We start from the raw sequence: 24,259 nt of genomic DNA on the forward strand, positions 1-24,259 counted from the left end.
ACGAGACCCTGCCATTCCGCCCGCTTACCTGTATGACGGGCGACATGTCCAGTCGCCCGTCTTCCGGGATCGTGGCATCCGGCCATCTGATTGGCCGGAGCCGCGGTGACGTCACTCCCGCGCACGCGCGCGGTAGCCGACTATCACAGCACGGGACTCTGAAGGAACAGCACCAGCGGCCGTTCCTTCAGAGCGCATGCGTCAGTGACGTCACTGGCTGCATGTAAGGTAAATATCTCCTAAACGGTGCATGTTTAGGAGATATTTACAGTACCTATAGGTAAGCCTTATTATAGGCTTACCTATAGGTAAAAGTTGCAGAGGAGGGTTTACTTCCTCTTTAATAAATTCTACCCTTAGATGGCAGCGACTTCTGCTCATTTTATTGTTTTTCAGTACACAGAGGATATCCATCACTGTGCTAGAGGAGCTGCAGCCATCAGATAGTGGGACTTTAATATTCTGGACTTCTAATAAAGACATTAGTGACTTTTTAGTTCACTTGGGTTTTCCCTCTCTCTCTTTTGTGCTATTGAATCCTTTATTATTTTTCTTTTATATGAAAACAATGTAGCTTTGTTCATCTGAAATGGTGGCATGGCTAAAGCAAAATTCACCTGAACCCAATACACATTCTATAATTTGATTATGGGCGTACAGTTAATGGGATCCACAGTAACCAATAAGAGAACTCATAGTAACATTAAGAAGGATCTGAAGAAGTGAAGAAGTCTTCTACTTGTAGGTACTGGAAGGTTCTGGTTAGTTAAGCTGTTTGACAGCCTGTATATCGTCCAGAACTTCTGTGTCAGGTGTGGAAATCCTAGGAAAAAGATCATAACATTAGAATTTCAAAAATACAACAATAGTGTTGTTCCAGCCAAAAAATGTTTTCTTTGCTGAACATTAACAGCTGTATTTACTCTAAAATCCATAAAGGAGATTGTGTTAGTCTGTTGGTGTTTGCAGCAGTATAAAATGCATTGCTCACTGCAAATGCTTTCAATTTGTCAGGATTGTCATTTTTTGCTTTACAATTTAAAATAAAATGTAACATAACAATTTTTACATTATTTTTATTATTATTATAATTATTATTTATTATTGCAATTCTTTTTTTTTTTTATAAGCACTGTTGAGGGGCTTTGGTGAAATATTAAGGGTCTAAACAGACCCCTGACATCTTCCCTTTGAGAGGAGATTCCCTAGGCTCTTTCTCTGCAGCCTCAGCTGCTCTGCAGATGAATGAACAGGAGCTAGAGCCTCCTGTTCATTCATAAATGAACACAGTTCATCCAGAAAAGAAAGGAACTGCTAAATTACATGTTTACTGGGTCCTTCCTCTGCTTTTCATAATGACAATAAGCTGCAGGGCGAAGAGGAGGGACCAGAGAAGGACACAGGGGGACACTTGGGATGATTGGTGTGGGCAGTTACAGAAACCGATTTCCCTGTATACCTTTCAATTAAGCAGCTGACAGCCACGGGAATGAGAGGATGTCAGCTGCTTAACTGAAAGGTATACAGGGTGATTGGTGGCTGTTACTGCCAGCACCGATTGTCCAAACTGTCAGCCAGGGATGGCTCATCCATAGGTGCAGGGTGGGTCAGCACCCATGGGTGATATGCCACTGGTGCAGGGTGTGTACTAATGAGGTCAGCTGATGAATTACTTCCTGTGTCTTACCGTTTTCATGCCCTAAATCTACATACCAGAAAATCATGAACTTATCCATGAAACAAGCTGGAGGCTGAGGTAGGACCTCTCCTAAAATACCTTTAGCCTTTTCTTTTCTGCAACAGTACATTAATGGTATATTGGTACATATGAAAGGTGGAATTTAGAAAAAAAAAAGATGAACTCAGTCTTTAAAGTTAACATGAAGCCCAAACTCTTCTTCTTTATTGTTAGATACTGTAAAGAAGGGTTTAACTGCTTAAGCACCAGCCTATTTCTGACACTTGTTGTTTACAAGTTAAAATCATCTGGGGTCAAAAAGACCTCAGATCTCACATCTACACTAAAAAATAAAAAAAAGTTATTATATTTCACGATGAAAAAAAATGGGCTCTTTAAAGCCATTGCTAGGAAGCGTCCTCCAATGCCATAGAGCCAAGTGAGGGCCATCTCACTTGACTTCCTGCCTGAGAGGACAGCGGACCGCATCATTTTTCCCGCTACTGATGGCTCAGGTAAGTGGGGAAAACGACCAGGAAACGGCGGGAGGGGCACCTCTCCCACCGCCCATAAAGGTGATCCCGCGGCGAATCCGCCGCTGGGACCACCCTTATGTTAAAGCAGACCCCCCGCCGTTTAAAAAAATACTGGGGTTATGACAGCTATCTGCTGCCATAACCCCAGTATTTAACGTCAAAGGACCAACGTAAATTCACGGTGGGCGGTCCATAAGTGGTTAAACATCTATCTGGTTATTTTTGCTGCTGCCCCTTCACTTCCTATCCTGTAGATGCAACAGAAAATGAAAGGGCTTGGGCTTGTTTACACCTGTGTTGCTTTGTGAAGAATGATCACTGGTGGATTGCTTTTCGTAGAGCGGTGCCTAACGGGATCTTTGAATACCGCGCCACAACTGTGAGCCTAGAGTTTGAGTCGTGGTATGGCCCTGTTCACTTGAACATTTCACGTTCGATGTTGGTAATGCCAGCGTAGTTGGGGATATTGCAGCTGTTTTATTTTTACTGCTCTCCTCATCCAGTGTAAATTCATGACAACAGTTACCAAGACAAATAGAGGGTTAATCCTTCTAGCAGGGGCACAGAGAGCAACAAATACAGGACAAAGGGTCCACCCTTACCTACTCTATCCCAATCTTTACATACACTCTAAATTCCTCACTTCACAGGGTGTTATTGGTCTTTTCCACCTGTTTTTCCTTCCACTCTTCTGTCTGAGTGTGAAAATTTCACACTGGACCTTGCAACTTGCAACATTCTGTGCCTCTCCACTCTTCCTCCAGACTTTGGGACCTTGATTTCAAAATTAAATGCAAGATTTTCCACAGTCTGTGATGATTTGGGGGGCCATGTCATCTGCTGGTGTTGGTCTACTGTGTTTTATCAAGTCAGTGTAGACCTCTACCAGGAAATTATAGAGCACTTCATGCTTCCCTCTGCTGACCAACTTTATGGAGATGCTGATTTCATTTTCCAGCAGGACTTGGCACCTGCCCACACTGCCAAAACTACCAATACCTGGTTTAATGATTATGGAATCACTGTGCTTGATTGGCCAGCAAACTCGCCTGAACTAAACCTCAGAGAATCTGTGGGGTATTGTCAAGAGAAAGATGAGAGACACTGGACCCAACAATGCAGTCGAGCTGAAGGCCGCTATCAAAGCAACCTGGGCTTCCATAACACCTCAGCAGTGCCACAGGCTGATCGGCTCCAAGCCCCGCTGCATTGATGCAGTATTTCATACAAAAGGAGCCCTGATTGGTATAGTTCATACTATACTGTACATAGACTTATTTTTCAGTAGGCCAACATTTGTTAAAAAAATCCTTTTTTTATTGGTCTTATGTAATATTCTACTTTTCTGAGATACTGAATGTTAGGTTTTCACTAGCTGTAAGCCATAATCAACAATATTAAAAAAAAAAAAAAAAAAAAGAAAATGCTTGAAATATATCACTCTGTGTGTAACAAATCTATAAAAAAATATATGGAGATTCACTTTTTGAATTGAATTACTGAAATAATCTATTTAATGATATTCACTTTTTTTTAAGTTGCACCTGTATATCTGCTTTATGTAATTTTTGTTCTTATTTTTCAGATTTTTTTTTCTGGAGTTGCACTTTAAGTTAATAATCACACAGTGTGACCAGAAGTTTGATCTGAGAATAAAGATGTAGATAATGAATCATGCCTCAAAGTCAGTCACTGTTGTTATTATATGATGTTAACATTATCCAAAACACCTGCAACAGTGGCTCTGTTGGTAAACCCTCGTCTCAGCGCTGATTAAATTGCTAGGAAATCAATATAGATGTCTTGTAGTGCTCTCTTAACCACTCCGGGCTGCAGCAGGAGACTGCAGCAAAAGATGTAAACCTCAGACACTTCATAATGCTAATTAAATAACTGCACCAAAATGTATTAAAACAAACTTGCTTAGTGAGCGGTTAGTTAAAAAAATGATGAAATTAGCCAAATGAGAAGAGCGATAAGAAAAATGTATGAATAAAGTAACCTAATAGCCTGTTTTTTAAAAAGCGTTTTAAGCCAAGCAAATATGCACAGCATTTCTTGGGGGACGTAAACCCCCATTAAGAAAGCTTCTAAACATAGGTAATATGTAAATTAAGCTTGGGCCCTTAATTGCTGATCCAATGCAACCCTCACTGCAACACCATCCTAAAGCTGCAGAAATGTGTAGTATGTTGGTTTTCAGCCAGGACTGGATGCACCATTAGGCACAGTGGGCATATGCCCATAGGTGCCAGAGGCTACCTGCATGAGGATGCACTAAACAACTCTGCATCCTCATGCTCATACTGGCAAATATGGCCCTCGAACGGGAATACGCTTAAGTTTGCCCGTGTGAACAAGGCCTTACAATAATAAGTTGATTTTAAAATTCATGGCATCAACAGATCTCAAAAAAGTTGGGACAAGGCCTTGTTTACCACTGTGTGGCATCCCCTCTTCTTTTATAACTGTCTGCAAACGTCTGGGGACTGAGGAGACAAGTTGTTCAAGTTTAGGAAAAGGAATGTTGTCCCATTCTTGTCTAATACAGGCTTCTAGTTGCTCAACTGTCTTAGGTCTTCTTTGTGGCATCTTCCTTTTTATGATGCGCCAAATGTTTTCTATGGGTGAAAGATCTGGACTGCAGGCTGACCATTTCAGTGCCCGGATCCTTCTTCTACACAGTCATGATGTTGTAATTGATGCAGTATGTGGTCTGGCATTGTCATGTTGGAAAATCCAAGGTCTTCTCTGAAAGAGACGACGTCTGGATGGGAGCATATGTTGTTCTAGAACTTGGATATACCTTTCAGCATTGATGGTACTTTTCCAGATGTGTAAGCTGTCCATGCCACACGCACTCATGCAACCCCATACCATCAGAAATGCAGGCTTCTGAACTGAGTGCTAATGACAACTTGGGTTGTCCTTGTCCTCTTTAGTCCGGATGACATGGCATCCCAGTTTTCCAAAAAGAACTTCAAATTTTGATTCGTCTGACCACAGAACAGTTTTCCACTTTGCCACAGTCCATTTTACATGAGCCTTGGCCCAGAAAAAACGCCTGCGCTTCTGGATCATGTTTAGATTTGGCTTCTTCTTTGGCCTATAGCATTTTAGCTGGCAACAGTGAATGGCACGGTGGACTGTGTTCACCGAAAATGTTTTCTGGGAGTATTCCTGAGCCCATGAAAATAAATAAAGAGCCCTGCGAGCAACCTCCCTAAATAAATAATTAAAAAAAAAAATAATTAAACAAATGCTGCAAACACTTCACTTCTCATATAAGTGCAAAAACCTTAATAAATAAAATAGTGTGGCGCAAACTGTAATCGTATAAATTACTGTGATATCAATAAACAATCCCTGATGAAAAATATATAAGTGTGAATAAATAATAATAATGATAACTAATCAATATGAATGTGTAGAGGAATCAATAAATACATCAATAGTGGAAAATGTGCAAATAGTGGTACAATAAAAATCAATATATTAATAATAAAGTGCAAAGCATAACAATATCATTGATAAAGTGCACAGTGTAAAAATATTAATTAAATTCAGTCCAAAAAACAGTCCAAATAATGTGCTGGTGGTAAACCAAACAGGATTCAAACAAGGTGCTCAAGCCACCTCAGAGTGGCTGGTGTATCCCAGGAAGTAAGTGACCAGAGTGTCACAATCCAGCAACCCCCGTGCACCCCCCTACGAGTGGGTGCTCACCCTAATGGAGATATATAACAGCTTGGGAATATGCAGGGAATCATACACCGGAATAGCAGAAAAGCTCCACTCTGACAGCTCCACTCCAACAGCAGCAACACAATCAATGTGTAAACTCCACAGATCCGATCACTTCCTGGGATACACCAGCCACTCTGAGGTGGCTTGAGCACCTTGTTTGAATCCTGTTTGGTTTACCATCAGCACATTATTTGGACTGTTTTTTGGACTGAATTTAATTAATATTTTTACACTGTGCACTTTATCAATGATATTGTTATGCTTTGCACTTTATTATTAATATATTGATTTTTATTGTACCACTATTTGCACATTTTCCACTATTGATTTTAGAGATTTATTTATTGATTCCTCTACACATTCATATTGATTAGTTATCATTATTATTATTTATTCACACATATATTTTTCATCAGGGATTGTTTATTGATATCACAGTAATTTATACGATTAGGGTTTGCGCAACACTATTTTATTTATTCCTGTGCCCATGTTGTAAATTTCCATTACAGTAGCATTCCTGTATGTGATGCAGTGCCGCCTAAGGACCTGAAGATCACGGGCATCCAGTATGGTTTTCCGGCCTTGACCCTTACGCACAGAGATTGTTCCAGATTCTCTGAATCTTTGGATGATATTTTGCACTGTAGATGATGATAACTTCAAATTCTTTGCAATTTTTCTCTGAGAAACTCCTTTCTGAAATTGCTCCACTATTTTTCACCGTAGCATTGGGGGAATTGGTGATCCTCTGCCCATCTTGACTTCTGAGAGACACTGCCACTCTGAGAGGCTCTTTTTATACCCAATCATGTTGCCAATCGACCTAATGAGTTGCAAATTGGTCCTCCAGCTCTACTATATATGTATTTAACTTTTCCGGCCTCTTATTGCTACCCGTTTCAATTTTTTTGGAATGTGTAGCTCTCATGAAATCCAAAATGTGCCAATATTTGGCATGAGATTTCAAAATGTCTCACTTTCAACATTTGATATGTTATCTATATTATATTGTGAATAAAATATAAGTTTATGAAATTTGTAAAATTAGTCCATTCCTTTTTTACTCACAATTTGTACAGTGTCCCAACTTTTTTGGAATTGGGTTTGTACATAATATAACTGGATAATAATATTTATAGGTAAAATTGATCCAGGGAATATCCGATTGCCTCCTGGGGGATCAGGGAGGAATTGCTGGAGCAAACTGGATCATGTTTTATTGGGTTTTTTTTGCCCTCCTTTGGATCAACTGTGGGTATAGGATAGTATATGGACATTTTCTATTTGTGTTTTTTTTTTTTCTTGAACTGGATGGACTTTTGTCTTTTTTCACCAAGATTAACTATGTAATTATATGCAACTTACCTTACTTAGTTCTTGAGAGTAGGTGCATAACTTGGGGCAGCCTGGTAGGGGCCCCAGTGCTTTACTTTGCCCAGGGGCCCATGATGCTATTAAGATGGTGCTAGAACTAGGAATAGAGTTCAAAGACCTGGGCTAGCATGGACAAGTTGGTTTGGAGCTTAGACAGGTCTTTCTTTTCCATAGTGGCCAAATGGAGATGTGCTGGACAGGAAAAGGGAAATACATGCTGCTTGAGGGGGAAGAGATGGGACTATCTCCAGTGCACTGCATGGGAAAAAAGTTCACTTTAAATTTACCCTTAAGCTAAATCTGTAATACCTAAACTCAACACTAAGAAAAAAGTCCGTATAGCATGAAGAAAGCATTGGTTTATGCAGCTTAGAGCTACCCAGGAGTGACAGATGTTGTGCAGAGCCGTCTATACAAATTATTGACAGCCTGCGGCTGTACACTGGAAACCACACATTTGAGCATTTACATGCATACATAGAAGGATATGCGACCCTGAACACAGACAGTTGGCATACAGGGCAGTTAATCTATTCATATACACATGTTAACACCTGGATGTGCAGCTCGTCACTGAGTTGAACAGGCATCTTTACGCATCACCTGTCACTGCCAGGCACCTGCTGGCTGCAGAAGCTTACACTTTCATCAGACTGAACAGACCGTTACCCCCATGTGGGTGAGCCCTTAATCCTAAACATATCTTATAATTTAACCCCATAAAACTTAAGATTACATTTAGACCCTAACTTCTGGCCCCTACCTTATGCTTAGCCACTGACCCTAACCTAATCCCTACTAATAATACCCTAAATATTTGACATTTGGAAGTGTACTCAAAAAGGCAGCCTTAGTCACCAGTATTGCCCAAGGTCTACTGGCAGCTGGTATTTCCCCTTTACTGACTTATCATGTCTTGTTCTGCAATTTGTCTTTGAACAGAAATCTTGGTAGCAGCAGGACTCTGCATCCTCATGTCAGAGGCTCTAACAATGAGAATAGTAAGCAGGGCACTAGTTTTATGACCAAATCTTCTTTAAAACTTCCTCAGACTAGCTGTCAGAGCCAACAGTGCTTGAGATCTCACACATTCGAATATGCAGCTATGGGGCTGTAGGCAACAGAGTGCCTAGGACAAGGGAGTCAACTGCTATTTTCAGGAGACATTCCTATAAAAAAAAAGTGGTGTACTACTTGGGTAAAGTACCTTTTTTTTTTTTTTTTTTTTTTTATTGTTCCCCCTTAACACACACAGTAAATCTTTGCTTTTTGAGTTCAGGTCCAGTTTAAGCCCTTCTTACATATGCCAAAGTTGGTCTCACTAAAAGTATTGGGTCTTTCAGAGTCTGGATAGGTGCTAAAAATACCTGCTCTTTGTAGGACTGAGACAGGGCCGGCGTTAGGGGGGGGCAACCTGGGCAACTGCCCAGGGCCCCGAATGTCCAGGGGCCCCGTGTCATTGTCAGGGCCGGACTGGCTTAGCGGGATACCGGGCCGGCCGCTTCAAGCATTGGGGTCGGCGCCGCGGCCGCTGTGATAATGGCCGCTACAGCAGCCCCGACACCGGCCGATATACTCTTTCTACGTCAGCCGCTGTGAGCGGCATGACGTCACATCCGGATCCGGCGGGGGAGGCTGCACGGAGTGCGCGGCGGTGGATCAACTGACTGGCTGAGCCTGAGGCTGTCACGGCTCCGACGCCGATCCCTCCCACTCCCACACAGACGCGCCAGGCCAGCCCAACACAGCAGCAGAGGAGAGCAGCATGATCTCAGGTGAGCCTTGAAAGCAGTGTGTGGCATGTACAGGGAGGGTACATTTAAAGAGGTAAGGTAAATTTTGTCATGAGCTTCATGTTGGGAGTTTAAAATGTAAGAACTTAAAATGAGGTAGGGTGATGGCGCTGCCCAAAATTAACTATGATGGTGGACAATACCAATAATAAGGGTAAAAATGCACTAAAAATCCATGTAATAGAAAAAGAGCACTAAAATACACCTGTATGATAAAATCTTAAAGGAGAAAAATTAAAAGGTGCAGATGTGCTAATTAGGTATATAAAAGTGATGTGTGCAAATATAAGTGGACAAGAATTCAGTAGGTCTGAGACAGTGAGGACAATAAGTATAAATCAGATCAAATATACAAAGTGTAAAACCTGGATCATATAAGTGAACCTTATAAATAAATTAGTGATGTAAAAATACACATGATATGATATAAAACTGATAAACAATTAAAAGTGCTCTGTGCGTAGTGAAATGCCCCAAATAGAATCACACCCTGGGGTATAAAAGTGCAGTGACAAAAGTAAAAAGTCCAATTTTAGTGATAAGTGCCTATAAGGCAGGTGCTGTGACCATAAAAAGAATATATAAATATGATGAATACAGTTCAGTATTAATAGCAGGTGATGATATATATAAATCTAATGAACACAGTTCAGTGTTGATAGCAGGTGACGGTTTTCTTATACCAGAGGTACAAGGAGTGACCCTGTGGTGGGCGGTGAGGTGCTAAGTGACCACTCTAGTGAATAGCGCACTCCCCAGAAATACCCACCCCACACAGGGGGAAAGAGCGGGTATATAGATGTATCCTGCGGCCAGAAATCCTCTACGGATCCTAGGTGGGGGTGTCCTGGAAGGGTCCTAGATGGAAAGGAGGTTCCCCAGGGAAAGGTGGCCGGGATCTAGTGGGCTCCTGCCCATAGGAAGTTGGCTTCCAGGTATCCACAGGGTGTCACTCGTATTGATGTGTGAGGGTATAGGGAATAACGGAAAGGCACATAGCGTGATACCGTCTAGACAAGTTTATTGGTGTTAAAACATAAAAGAGGTACTCACATTTTTGCAGTAGTTTATAAGCATATAACGAGCGGTGGAGCGCAATGCGGTCCGAGCCTCGATTCCAAAAACCGGAAGTGATGCGACACGCTGTACGCTTGGACTTTTTACTTTTGTCACTGCACTTTTATACCCCAGGGTGTGATTCTATTTGGGGCATTTCACTACGCACAGAGCACTTTTAATTGTTTATCAGTTTTATATCATATCATGTGTATTTTTAGTGCTCTTTTTTTCTATTACGTGGATTTTTAGTGCATTTTTACCCTTATTGGTATTGTCCACCATCATAGTTAATTTTGGGCAGCGCCATCACCCTACCTCATTTTACATTCACTATATGGTCCTTTGGACTATAATTTAGGGAGGCTGCAGCCTAATTTTTACTATCTATATATTTATTTATCAATTTCCGTATCCACACCCAAATAGAACATTAGCGCAGAGTTTCAATATTCTCAATATGTAAGAACTGCCCAAGCTTAAAATATAGAGCAAGCACTAGTAGAACATAAAGCGTGTTAACCCCCCCCCCCCCCCAGGGGACATAGCACTTGTTTCCACATAAATCCATGCATGGGTTGCTGAGCTTTGGTGTTGAATAGCTAGTGCTAACCCCCCCTCCCCCTAATACAATGCTGGCCTGACTTCACTTGCCCCCCCCTCATACAATGCTTATCTGCCACCCCCCCCCAAATTTAGGGGGAGGGGGGAAACAGCATTGTATTAGGGGGAGGGGGCCGGGGGGTAATCATTGTATTAGGGGGAGGGGGGTTATCATTGTATTAGGGGGAGGGGGGGATCAGGATTGTATTAGGGGGAGAGGGGGATCAGGATTGTATTAGGAGGAGGAGAACAGCATTTTATTAGGGGGAGGGGGCCAGGGGGGGGGTCACTAGTCAGCAGTGTATTAGGAGGAGGGGGGGATCAGAATTGTATTAGGGGGGGGTCAGCAGTATATTAGGGGGTGGGAGGGGGATCAGCAGTGCATTAGGGGGAGAGGGCCAGGGGGGGTCAGCATTGTATTAGGGGGAGAGGGCTGGGGGGGCCAGCATTAAATTAGGGGGTAGGGGGGATCAGCATTGTATTAGGGCCCCTAATACAATACTGTTCCCCTCCCCCTAATACAATGCTGTTCCCCCCGGCCCCCTCCCTCTAATACAATGCTGATCTCCCAAATGTTGGGGGGATGGGGGAAACAGCATTGTATTAAAGGGAGGGGGCCGGGGGGGACAGCATTGTATTAAAAAAATTTGGGGCCCCACTTTTAGGTTTGCCCAGGGCCACACTTTGTCTAAAACCGGCCCTGGACTGAGATGAAGGGGCCAAATTTACTCAACGTAATGTGAGGCGCTTAAACTTTATAACTGCATTTTGGAAAGCTTTAGATAGCCCCATGGACTTCAGATGCCTCTTCCAAGTATAGCATTTGGAGACACCTAATTTCAAAGTAAACCTTTGTAAACCTTTATATATACCCAGTGAAGTGACTTGCCTCAGGTGATGCAGAGATTAAACAAATCCTCCCACATAAGTTGTACCGGATTATCTGCAGTCTTCTCTTTTCTACATCGGTTCAAAGTGCAGAATTTATAAAGCTTGTCTGAGCTGTCAGAAAACTGAAATTACACTCTGCAGAGTTCAGTGAGTAGAACTCTGGGAGGAAAGCTCTGGGCTTCACACTGCACACAGTAACAGAGATGAGGCTGTCAGCCGGAGCTCCCTCCCCTGTCATCATTTTCTCTTGGTGTCAGGAAAACTTGTCAGAAGTGACTTATGCTGATAGCAGAGAAACAAAGCAGACAGAAATTACACTTAATTGAGACAAGTACACACTATAGAGGGATATGCTTTGTTCCAGTTTTATGTCTGAATAATAATATAATTGACACTGTTCTATATGATTTTATAAAAACTGGTCACCCATACTGCAGGCACCAACGATTATGGAAATATTAGCAGCCAAACAGATATCTATTTTAAGTGTTGATAAACATCTGAACTCATAAAGAACTCTGATTGGATGGTAAGGAGAACAGCACATCTTTTTGTGATCTTATTTTTTAAAGCCCAAAAGTGTGTCATGTGTGGTATAGACAACAACTTTCTTTCCTTCCTTTTTTATATTAAAAGAGGTATTGACTGCAGAGAGAGAGAAATTATTTTGCCCCTGTACAAATCATTAGTAGGGCCTCATCTGGAATATGCAGTTCAGTTTTGGGCACCAGTTCACAAAAAGGATATCGGGGAACTGGAGAAAGTGCGGAAAAGGGCAACCAAACTAATAGGAGGCATGGAGGAGCTCAGCTATGAGGAAAGATTAGAAGACCTGAATTTATTCTCTCGGGAGAAGAAGAGATTAAGGGGGATATGATCAACACATATAAATACATACATGGTCCACATAGTGAACTTGGTGTAGAGTGATTTACTTTTGGGTCATCACAGAGAACAAGGGGGTGCTCTTTACAGAGGAAAAAAAAAATGTAACCTCCAAATAACGTAAAGGCCTTTTCACAGTAAGAGCTGTAATAATGTGGACTCCCTCAGGAGCTGGCTCTGGACAGCTCAGTAGATTGTTTTAAAAAAGATCTGCATTCTATCCTAAAATGTACATAATATAACTGGATACTAATATTTACAGGTAAAATTGATCCAGGGAATATCCGACTGCCTCTTGGGGGATCAGGGAGGAATTTTTTCTCCTGCTGGAGGAAATTGGGTCATGTTTTATTGGGTTTTTTTTTTCCCTCCTCTGGATCAACTGTGGGTATAGGATAGTGTATATGGAGATTTTCCATTTGTGTTGTTTTTTTCTTGAACTGGATGGATTGTGTCTTTTTTCACCAAGATTAACTATGTAATTATATGCAACTTACCTTGGCTCTTCTGCTGCAATTAGTGGTCTATGGCCAAGAGATACAAGTTCTTTCTAAAATACAGAACAATGTGTGCATTATAGCAGTTAGTATTTCAGCATTGGTATACTGAAAATTTCACAGCAAAATATTGGATAACAAATCGAAATAAAGGAGAACTGCATAAAAAACAAGCATTTATACTCACCTCCATGCTGCAATGCTGCAACATCTGCCTGATGCTGCACCTGTCCTCCACTGGCTATAAGCTCAAAAGCTGATAGATCACGTAAATGTTGATTGCCCATTTCATGGTCTTCCTGGAGCAGGGGACTGTCAGTCACCACTTTCCACTCTGCCCCTCCAGTGCTCACTGGAGTGCCAGGCTGAACAGGTGACAGGCTTAGCTGGCTTTGGCTTTCAGCCACACCCTGAGAGCTGGAGTCAGCTGTCAATCAGGGATCCTTCCAGAGCTTGGAGTGGCTCTGTGACACTTTAGCTTGCTGCACATACTTCTGTTTTATATTTGCAACTAACAGGGTTTATATAACAATGCAACTGTACAATGTCAAGAAAATATTTTTTTTCATTAACAATTTTTGTATGATGGCAATAAAAAAGATAGGTATATCCCAGTTTGCTTGTTGCACAACATTCAGATCTTTGCAGATAACACAGATAATTGCGGTTTCAGTTTTTTCTGTTGATCCTAAATTTGAATGGTGATATCAGAAGCACTCAAAACACAGGAGACACCATGTTTGAATTGTAGTGGTCAGGGCCAGATCACATTTTTAAAACTGCAAACATTCTTCATAGTTCATCTTAAAGTAAATTTTATTTCCCATTTTACAAATATCCAGAAACCTAGTAGAATGATTTTTTTTCCAGCCATAGCACAACAACCTTCTTGTGAAGGGAGGTCTCTGTTCCTATCGAGAACATTCTAAAGGATGAATAACACAGAAATACTGTACCCCCCCACACTTTAGAATTTTCTGCAGCAGAGGATGCCAGACACGTCTACAACCACTGCCCTATACTGATAAAGGGAAAATGTGCAATAGTCTGTGATTAGGAAATATGTGAATTAGAGCCAAACTTGGACTTTGTACTGTAGATATTAATACAATAATGTGTATAGGCAGCAATTATCTTTTATATTTTTCTCTATTCTCTCAACTCCTGTGCACAGGACAAGTCGTGCACACATTTTATTGCTAAGCGGTTATCTGCATTTCAGGTTTGAAAGCTTCTACCAGAAATGTTTAAACTTTGAACCTTTAACAGAAGACTTCAATTAAATATAATAATTTTGCATTTAAAGTAACTCATCGCGTAAAATGGTACAAGCAGAGAAAGTGGTTCACAATACATAATGTTTATTGAAGCTTCTAGAGCAGTTGTGATCAACTTAAAATTGGGAGGCTTTCCTTGACACTTGCTGAAAGCTGCACTGAGGTGCACGTAGGTACCTTGAGTCAAGTTTGACAGCCCATTCAAAACAAATGGGCTTTAATGCCCTTCCCAACACGTCGCTGATCAGTGCAGTGTTTTTTAACTGACACTGCCATTTGTCACATATTGGTGGCAAGGTAGTGTGAGTTTACCTGCTGTTCATCACAGGCAGGTCTAAGCTCAGTTTTAGTACAACAACCTTTTTAGTACTTTATTTTTCTAGTTTAATTTTTGCAGCCCTCTGCATCTTCTGTTGCCCCCCCCCCCCCCCCCTGACATCTTCCTTGTACTGAAGTTTGTTCAGTACAAGGAAGATGTCAGAGGGGGGGGGGGGGCAACAGAGGACGCAGATGGCTGCAAAAATTAAATAGACGGCTGCAGAAAGAAGAGATGGAGGTGGTGGCTGGAACACCCATATGTGAGGCTCCAGCCTGGGATGAAGCTACAGCCATGACCGTTTAATTTCCTGTTAGTGGTGGAAACCCCCGTGAGGGAAGCTGTTTGTTTTGTTGGACTTTTCTATTCGATTAAGTAAAAATGTGTCAATAATCCCTTAAACTGCATTACTTGTATGGACTGTACACACTGGTGAGCGCTACACTTGAGCTAAACATCCCCAAACATCACAAGTAGCGTTCTGATGCAGGTAAAGTGGTGGAGTTTACCAATCCTCGCATTGTATACCAGAATGTATAGTGTGTGTAGAGGTATTGCCAGAAACTGTCTCTGCTGTGCATAAATAAAAATGGATTTTTGTAAAATCTTACCGTAAAATCCTTTTCTCTTAGCTCATTGACAGACGTAGTCCTCGGTGATACACCACCTTCGGGTTATGTTGCCTCCACAGGAGCAGGACTAGACAGGAAATTAAAAAGCTCTGGCCACACCCTAGGGGCAGTCCCAGAGGGTATATCCTCTCTCTCTCTGCCTCAGCAAATCAGTTATGTGAAAAAGCAGTCTTTAGAGATTTTAACCCAACCCAACTCAAAAACAGAGGGGCGGGGACTACGTCTGTCAATGAGCTAAGAGAAAAGGATTTTACGGTAAGATTTTACAAAAATCCATTTTTCTCTAGCGCTCATTGACAGACGTAGTCCTCGGTGATACACCACCTTCGGGACGTCCCAGAGCAGTATCACAACTGAGGGGTGGGAAAATGAAATCAAATCCCAATCTAGAAGGCCCAACCGGTGCCAACTAGAAGTTTACAATGCTCATCCTTAATGATGAGACTCAACAAAAAAGAGAAAAATTTTCTTTTTTTTTTTTTTTTTAAACAGAAAAAAACCCTCGAGGTAGACCACCGGTCTCCTCAAATTGCGGTCTGCAAAACCTTGCGGCCAAATGAGGCATCCGCTGATGCCGTCACATCAATTTTATAGAATTTTGTAAAGGTATGTACCGACGACCAGGTGGCCGCCTTACATACCTGGACCACTGACGCCTGATGGCGAAAGGCCCAGGAAGTACTGAGCGCTCGAGTGGAGTGCGTCCTAACAGGGAACGGAGGACTCTGACCCTTAATAGAATAAGCCTGTACCACCGTTTGTCTAATCCATTTGGCAATGGTCGCGGCAGATGCAGGCAAACCCTTTCTGGGGCCATCCGTGATCACAAAAAGTGAATCCGTCTTACGGAAAGATTCCGTAGCTTTCAGGTATACCCTGATTGCCCGAACCACATCTAAGGAATGCAACGCATGTTCCCGATGATGCTTGGGCTGAGGACACAAGGAAGGTAGTACAATATCTTCATTCAGATGAAAATCTGAAACCACCTTAGGAAGAAAAGATGGCTTAGGATGAAGTACTACCTTATCCCTATGAATCACTAGGTATGGGGACTGGCATGATAATGCAGCCAGTTCTGACACCCTGCGAGCAGAAGTAATAGCCACCAAGAAGGCCACCTTCTGGGATAAAGTAAGCAAGGGAATCTCCCTGATGTTTTCAAAGGGAGGTTTCTGTAGAACCGACAAAACCAAATTAAGATCCCAGGGCGGTAAGGGCGCGCGGACTGGAGGAGCCAGGTGCCGCACCCCCTGGATGAAATTCCGCACCAAGGACTTGGTAGCTAAAGGTTTCTGAAAGAAGATTGCTAATGCTGAAACTTGACCCTTGATGGTGCTCAAGGCTAGCTTCTGCTCAACCCCTTGTTGCAAAAAGGCCAATATTCGAGTCACCGAATAGGTACGTGGAGGAAATCCTAAAGATTCGCACCACGCAATATAAGTCTTCCATGTGTGATAATAGACTTTGCTGGAAGTCGCTTTCCTTGCTTTAATAAGGGTAGGAATGACTGAAGTAGACAAACCTCTGTCCTTCAGTACTTGGGTCTCAATGGCCAGGCCATTAAACCCAGCGACTGTAAAGCATGATGGTAAATTGGTCCTTGAGACCACAGACACTCCCTGAGACGAAGTTCCCACGGAACGTCTACGACTAGCATGTCCAAGTCGGCCAGGCCGGCTTGAGGAGGCCAGCCTAGAATTTCTAGGACCACTGGCGCTGATAGAATCTGAACCAGGCGTCCCTAGAGGTATCTGGCCCCGACCATGCGAGAAAGTCTGGTCGTTTTCTGTTCCCACACATTTATCAGATACCTGATTGTTATCAGGAAGGGTGATCTTTTCTGGTTGAACCTCAGGGACCGAAGTCACCCGACTAGAGGCTACTTGGCCTATCTGGTCAACCAGATCCGATTCCTGTGAGGTATAGGGACTAATCTTAGGAAAAGGTAAAGGAAAAGATCTATTCAGGGAACGGTAACTACCGCTTCCTGTAGTACTTAAATGTTGGAAGGGAAGAATCGCACCGGTAGTAGTGGTTGATGCTCGATCTAATGTCCTGAATACCGGTGAAAACGTCCCCCCACCCTGAAACCGGGTGGGGGCGCACCTTCAGGCTGTGTACTCCTTTGCTTCGGGTTTGGCTGGGTTGGTCCTCTGCTTGTCCGACCAGCCCTTCTTGAACCCTCCTGGAGGAGTCTTGCCTTTCCCGCTAGTACCAGCCGGGCGCCCTTTATGGGCGGTAAAGAAAGGTCCTCGCTTGTTGCGAGGTCCCTTAGCTTTAGCAGCCTGTGGCAAAAAAGTGCTCTTGCCCCCAGTGGCATCCTTAATGATTTCATCTAGGTTGGCCCCAAATAGACGATTCCCCTGAAAAGGGAGATTAGTCAAGGTCTTTTTGGAACCTAGGTCAGCTGACCAGCATTTTAACCACAGCACACGTCTGAGGATCACCGCTGACATAGATGCATGCCCTAATAAGGGAGTAGTGTCCAAGGCTGCGTCACAGATAAACTGTAGCCCTTGTATAATCTGTTCCATCAAATCAGATGTCTCCTGGGGAATATCTTTTCCCCTAAGGTCTTGGCGTACCATTTTCGCCCATTCCGTAAGTGTCTGGGAAACTAGACCAATAACAATTACTGGTCTAAATGCTGACCCTATCAGAGAGAAGATGGTGCGGGACTCTGCTTCCATCTTTCGATCCACCGGATCCTTAAAGGACGAAGTGTCCTCCACTGGGATAACCGTGGCTTTATTCAGCCTGGAAATAGGTGGATCCACCACTGGTGGTACCGTCCATTTCTTAATGATGGATTCCTCAAACGGATAGCGTCTAGCAATACGCTTGGAAATAGTAAAGGTACGTTTAGAATGCTCCCATTCTCCTTTAATCTGATTACCGAAACATTTAGGTACAGGAAAAACCTTCACCGTTTTGATGGGCTTATTAGTACCAAAAGGAATCTCTGTTTCAGTTGCCTCTGCCGGTAAAGCCTCAAGTTTTAAGGTTTCCTGCACTGCCACAACTAGTGCGTCCACCAATGCTTCTTCCTGAATTATAGCAGGAGAAGAAGCGTCCTCCTCACTGTCTGAGGGGGCTTTACCTGGGATAACAGCCCTTGCAGAGGAACCTGCAACTGCAGTGACCATCTCTGAATCTGAGTCAGAGGTGTCAGATAGTATAGGGGTAGGCGGGGGTCGCTTCCTTGACCCCCGTCCCTGACAGGCCGCCTCCACCCGAGCCACCATAGACTCCAAAATTGCTGTAAATGACTCTACACTCTGTGCACCGGCGGGTCCCGTGGCCCCCTCGAGGGAAACAGGTTACAGCGCTGTCTTGACAAACAGGAAGTCTTTGGCTGGCTGCCCAGGAAGAAAGGAGGCGGCTCCGCCCCTCTGCACGACTTCCGGCGCCACCCCTAGCTCCACGAGGTGTTTGGATCACCTCAAACATGGCCGCCCCCATGCTGGAGACACGAGGCTACGCCAAAATGGCGGCTCGTGCGATCCAGCAAAAAAAATGGCGGCGGCCTGTACTGAATAGCGGTGTGCTGCAGGGCACACAACACTCTCTCTGCATGGGGATTTGGCGTGGTTGGCGGTACCGGCCCTGGCGGACCGCATGGCCATTCGGGAGGCCTGCTAATAGCTGGAGATCTGATTAGGAAGGCAGTCTACATGTCCGTGGCTTCTGACTGGTAGGTAGCTTATTCTTATCACCGTAAGATTCCCAGAATGCCACAGATGATAATCTTTTTAACATGTATACAATTAGATTGTTAGCTCCCAAACCAAGCCTCCTGGCTTTTTGCACATAAAATCACACTCAAAGTAGGAGGATCTGTGTCATTTATAGGATAGAGAGGGACTCTATCTTACCATACAGAGAGGGGCCCGCGTTCACCACAAGACCCATCAGGGGAAAAGGGGGAACATACTACTCACCGGAACCAGGCGGGCACCAACTCCTGACAGTACCCCTCTCCACCGGGGCGGGAGGGCTGTCGACCGATATGGACGCCGTGACTCGTGGTCTTTGGCGTTTCAGCGAGACGTTTAACTCGCGGGGTCAGTCCTTTAATGGGACTTTGTCGCGGCCGACCCAGCGCGGAGCTATGGCCTGCACGCGCTCGTAGGCTGAACTGGGGTGACCACCAGATCTCAACATCCAGCCCGTCGCCCAGTTCAGCTTTCTTGCTTGAAGATCTCACAGGAACACTGGAGAAAAAAAGCTGTCTAAAAAATCCTTTAAGAAAAAAATCTTGCCAGGACCTAAGATCCCAGCAAGGTATCTAGGTCCTTACTCCTAACTAGACAGAAAATAACTGATTTGCTGAGGCAGAGAGAGAGAGGATATACCCTCTGGGACTGCCCCTAGGGTGTGGCCAGAGCTTTTTAATTTCCTGTCTAGTCCTGCTCCTGTGGAGTCAACATAACCCGAAGGTGGTGTATCACCGAGGACTACGTCTGTCAATGAGCGCTAGAGAAATATATATATATATATATATATCCATATATATATATAATTATTTATATCTAAAGTCTTATCCAGACGTGATGTTAATATAGACATCCAGTTCTTCTAGTCCTCGTGCAGTCAAAATGAGTGTACCGTCACTGTGTGATCCGCTCCTCAATAGAGATTGCACTCAGTAGATCTCTGAATATCGTACGCTTGTATTAACATCTCCTTATTCTTCTGAAGTCACAATAGATACAATATCTCTCCCATCCATAAAAGGAGACAAGCTACATAGCATAATATTGCTTAAACTTTTTATTAATTAACCCCCCCCCCCTTCTTCAATGCACTTACAATCAATAAAAATGTCACAGCATCAAGCAGCAGAATAGAAGTCGGTGAAGAAGTCGCGATGACGAAACGCGTCTGGGCGTGTATATATATATATATATATATATATATATATATATATATAGAGAGAGAGAGAGATACAGTATCTCACAAACGTGAGTACACCCCCACATTTTTGTAATTATATCTTTTCATGTGACAACACTGAAGAAATTTGTTACAACATAAAGTAGTGAGTGTACAGCTTTTAAAACAGTGTACATTTGCTGTCCCCTCAAAATAACTCAACACACAGCCATTAATGGCTAAACTGCTGACAAGAAAAGTGAGTACACCCCTATGTTAATATGTCCAAATTGGGCCCAAAGTGTCAATATTTTGTGTGGCAACCTTTATTTTCCAGCACTGCCTTAACCCTCTTGGGCATGGAGTTCACCAGAGCTTCACTGGAGCCCTCTTCCACTCCTGCATGACGGCATCCCGGAGCTGGTGGATGTTCGAGACCTTGAGCTCCTCCACCTTCCATTTTAAGATGCCTCACAGATGCTCAATAGGGTTTGGGTCTGGAGACATACTTGGCCATCACCTTTACCCTCAGCTTCTTTAGCAAGGCAGTGGTCATCTTGGAGGTGTGTTTGAGGTCTTTATCATGTTGGAATACTGCCCTGAGGCCCAGTCTCCAAAGGGAGGGGATTGTGCTCTGCTTCAGTATGTCACAGTCCATGTTGGCATTCATGGTTCCCTCAATGAACTGTAGCTCCCCATTGCCAGCAGCACTCAAGCAGCCCCAGACCCTGACACACCCACCGCCATGCTTGACTGTATGCAAGACACTCTTGTCTTTGTACTCCTCACCTGGTTGCCACCACACACGCTTGACACTCTCTGAACCAAATAGGTTTATCTTGGTCTCATCAGACCACAGAGCATGGTCCTAGTAATCCATGTCCTTAGTCTGCTTGTCTTCAACAAACTGTTTGCGGGCTTTCTTGTGCATCATCTTTAGAAGAGGCTTCCTTCTGGGATGACAGACGTACAGATCAATTTTATGCAGTGTGCTGCGTAAGGCCTGAGCACTGACAGGCTGACCCCCCACCCCTTAACCTCTGCAACAATGCTGGCAGCACTCATACATCTATTTCCCAAAGACAACCTCTGGATATGACGCTGAGCACGTGCACTCAACTTCATTGGTCGACTGTGGCATGCACACACACAAACACACACGGAGGGAGAATTACAGCACAGTGAGCATAACTGATTGTTCCATTAGAGAATACAGCAACTTCAGGCACCCCTGCCCTCCTATTTAATTACTAACCTGCAGTATGTAGTAAAAATGGAGATAAGTGTGTTTTTAAATGGTTTCCAAATACTATATATATATATATATATATATATATATATAAATTGCTCAAGAAAATTAAAAGAGCACTTTTTAATCAGAGTATAGCATCAAGTCACATAAGCTCCTGGGATATTGATCTGGTCAGGTAAGTAGCAGAGGGGGCTTTTAATCAGTTCCAGCTGCTTTGGTGTTAATTAAATTAATAGGTGCACTAGATGGGCAACAATAAGATGATCTCCAAAACAGGAATGAGCACGTGCACTCAACTTCTTTGGTCGACCATTGCGAGGCCTGTTCTGAGTGGATCTGTCCTGTTAAACCGCTGTATGGGTTTGGCGTGCTGCAGCTCAGTTTCAGGGAATTGGCAGTCTTCTTATAACTTAAGCCATCTTTATGTAGAGCAACATATATATTTTTTCAGATCCTCAGAGAGTTCTTTGCCATAAGGTGCCATATTGAACTTCCAGTAATCAGTATGATAGAGTGAGAGCGATAACACCAAATTTAACACACCTGCTTCCCATCCACACCTGAGACCTTGTAACACTGACGAGTCACATGACACCGGGGAGGGAAAATGGCTTATTGGGCCCAATTTGGACATTTTAACTTAGGGGTGTACTCACTTTTGTTGCCAGCGGTTTAGACATTAATGGCTGTGTGTTGAGTTATTTTGAGGGGACAGAAAATTTACACTGTTATACAAGCTGTACACTCACTACTTTACATTGTAGCAAAGTGTCATTTCTTCAGTGTTGTCACATGAAAAGATATAAAATATTTACAAAAATGTGAGGGGTGTACTCACTTTTGTGAGATACTCTATATATATATATATATATATATATATATATAGAGTATTCAAATAACAAAGATGAACACTGGAGAGTGCTGCAAATCTGGCTCAAGAAAATACATTTTCTGTAGAGTGGGCCTGAATATCTTGTCTTGGACAATAATTAATCTGTGTATGGCCATCAATATGCTGAAGCCTAAATACAATTGGAGTGCAAACATTTGATAATTCTTTGTGATAAATGCATAAAACACAACTCACAAATGTACAAAGCAAAAGGAACTCTTATTTTGGGTCTGAAAGTTTGCCAGTAGCATGCCACACTGTGTGAAATGGATGAAGCCGAAGCTGAAAGGGTTGTCTCAAAGATATAAACATTGCACAGTTTATCCATATATTAGGAAAAGCATTGACAAGCGCTTCTGCTCTTATGTGAGAACGTGGTGGAGTGGAGACGTGACAAACCATTTATTCCCTGGCGAGCTCCAAGACACTACCAAAATGCTTTTAGACAGACATAAAATGATCCAAACTATTAAAGACAACTCCATTATGAGAGCAGTTTGATGCTTTAAAGCAGACAGGAAAATAAGTGGACTGTGCAGTCTGAAATGCATTTATTTGTGTTAAATTTGATATTCCGCTGGATCTATTGTACTTAGAGTGCTTACTGTAAGCCTGTGTGTCCAGAAAATGAAGCTCCAATCTACTGACTGTAATTATAAAGGGCCAAGCCAACAAAGTTAAAAAGGCTCCTCGGGGAGGGGGAACAAAAACCTTAGAAATTTTATTTAACACTTAAAATCAGAAGTATCTAAAATTACTCTTGTATAAACAGAAATTGAAAATTTTCTAGTAATAAAATTGGCTGTGCAAGCTATGGATCTATATTATCTTCTTGATTTACTACAGTCAAATTACCTGTGCAATTTACAAGTGCAGTTGTATTCATTTTTCTCCAGAGCTTAGTGAGAGTGGTAAAACTCTGATTTCCATCATCCAGTCATGTGCAAGGAAAAATGGTTTTTTTTATTTTTATTGCATCTGATTGGGAATTCTTTACAAAGTTAGGCTTCAAGAGGAAGTAAACTCTGCATACCCTTATCGCGATTTTCATTTACTGTGATATGAAAACGCATTTACAATCATTGCACAGTATAATGTATACACAATTGCTTCTTACTATTTTTTAGAAGTTTGCAAAAAAAAGTGTCTTCCGGGATTAGGCTGCCCCATCTTGAGTACTATTCTCTGATTCCGCTTTGGATGTCATTTCTGCTCTTCCTTGTTTCTCCCGCTTAGATCTCGCGCATGCGCGGCCATGTATTATCCAAGCCTCTTTCTCAACCCGACATTGCTACGGCAACCAAGCCCTGCGTGTGTTATACCTATTCTGTTTTGCGGCTGTCATTCAAGGCTGTAAGCTGCAGATGATTGCCGCTATAGAAGTCTCTAGGATGCCCTGGTTTACTCCCCGTGTGATCTCACGTGGTCACAAGGGGAGGACCAGGAAGCTGTGAATGAATGCCCAGTCTCGCGAGTCTTCAAAGCTGTGCCGCAGACAGCAGAACTTTTGTATTTGGCATGCTAATAATGGGGGGGACGGCACACAGAGCATGCCGTGAATCACAGGATGGGAAGCGCATGCGCGGTGACGTAGTCAAACATTAGGGGGCAGATTGCAAGAAGATGAAACAAGTAAGGAGACTTTTACAGTCAGCAATGAATAGGTTTAATAATGAGGCTTGCAATGTGCTAAAGTGGGTTTGGAGAGTTTACAACCACTTTCACTAAGCTGTGAGGGAAATGAGTGCAACTACACTTACAAAGTGCACAGGCTATCAGCCTTTGGTAAATCAACCCATATGTGTATTATTTTTATTATTTTATTAAGAAAAGCTGCTCTGTTCCACTCTAAAACTACAAATAGTGGTATTTATCCCAGAAATTCAGACAAAAGGTTCAATCCCAGAGGTATTTAGCAAGCAGGGAGATGGACTTTGTGATACCAAAGG

General features: G+C 42.9%; 1 protein-coding gene across 1 annotated transcript in view; it reads right to left on the reverse strand.

The window, feature by feature from the left end:
- Positions 1-693: 693 nt before the first annotated feature.
- The window catches only part of HOATZ (HOATZ cilia and flagella associated protein), a 144,152-nt gene continuing 120,586 nt past the window's right edge, over positions 694-24,259 (reverse strand). Inside the window, exons 5-6 of the mRNA XM_082274245.1 lie at positions 13,064-13,116; positions 694-823 (exon numbers count right to left, since the gene is read on the reverse strand). Coding sequence (XP_082130371.1) covers positions 763-823; positions 13,064-13,116 — 114 coding nt within the window. The 3' untranslated portion in view covers positions 694-762. The remainder of the gene's footprint in view (positions 824-13,063; positions 13,117-24,259) is intronic.

The sequence above is a fragment of the Pelophylax lessonae genome (assembly GCF_965119305.1).
Source record: "Pelophylax lessonae genome assembly, chromosome: 12".
NCBI lineage: Eukaryota > Metazoa > Chordata > Amphibia > Anura > Ranidae > Pelophylax > Pelophylax lessonae.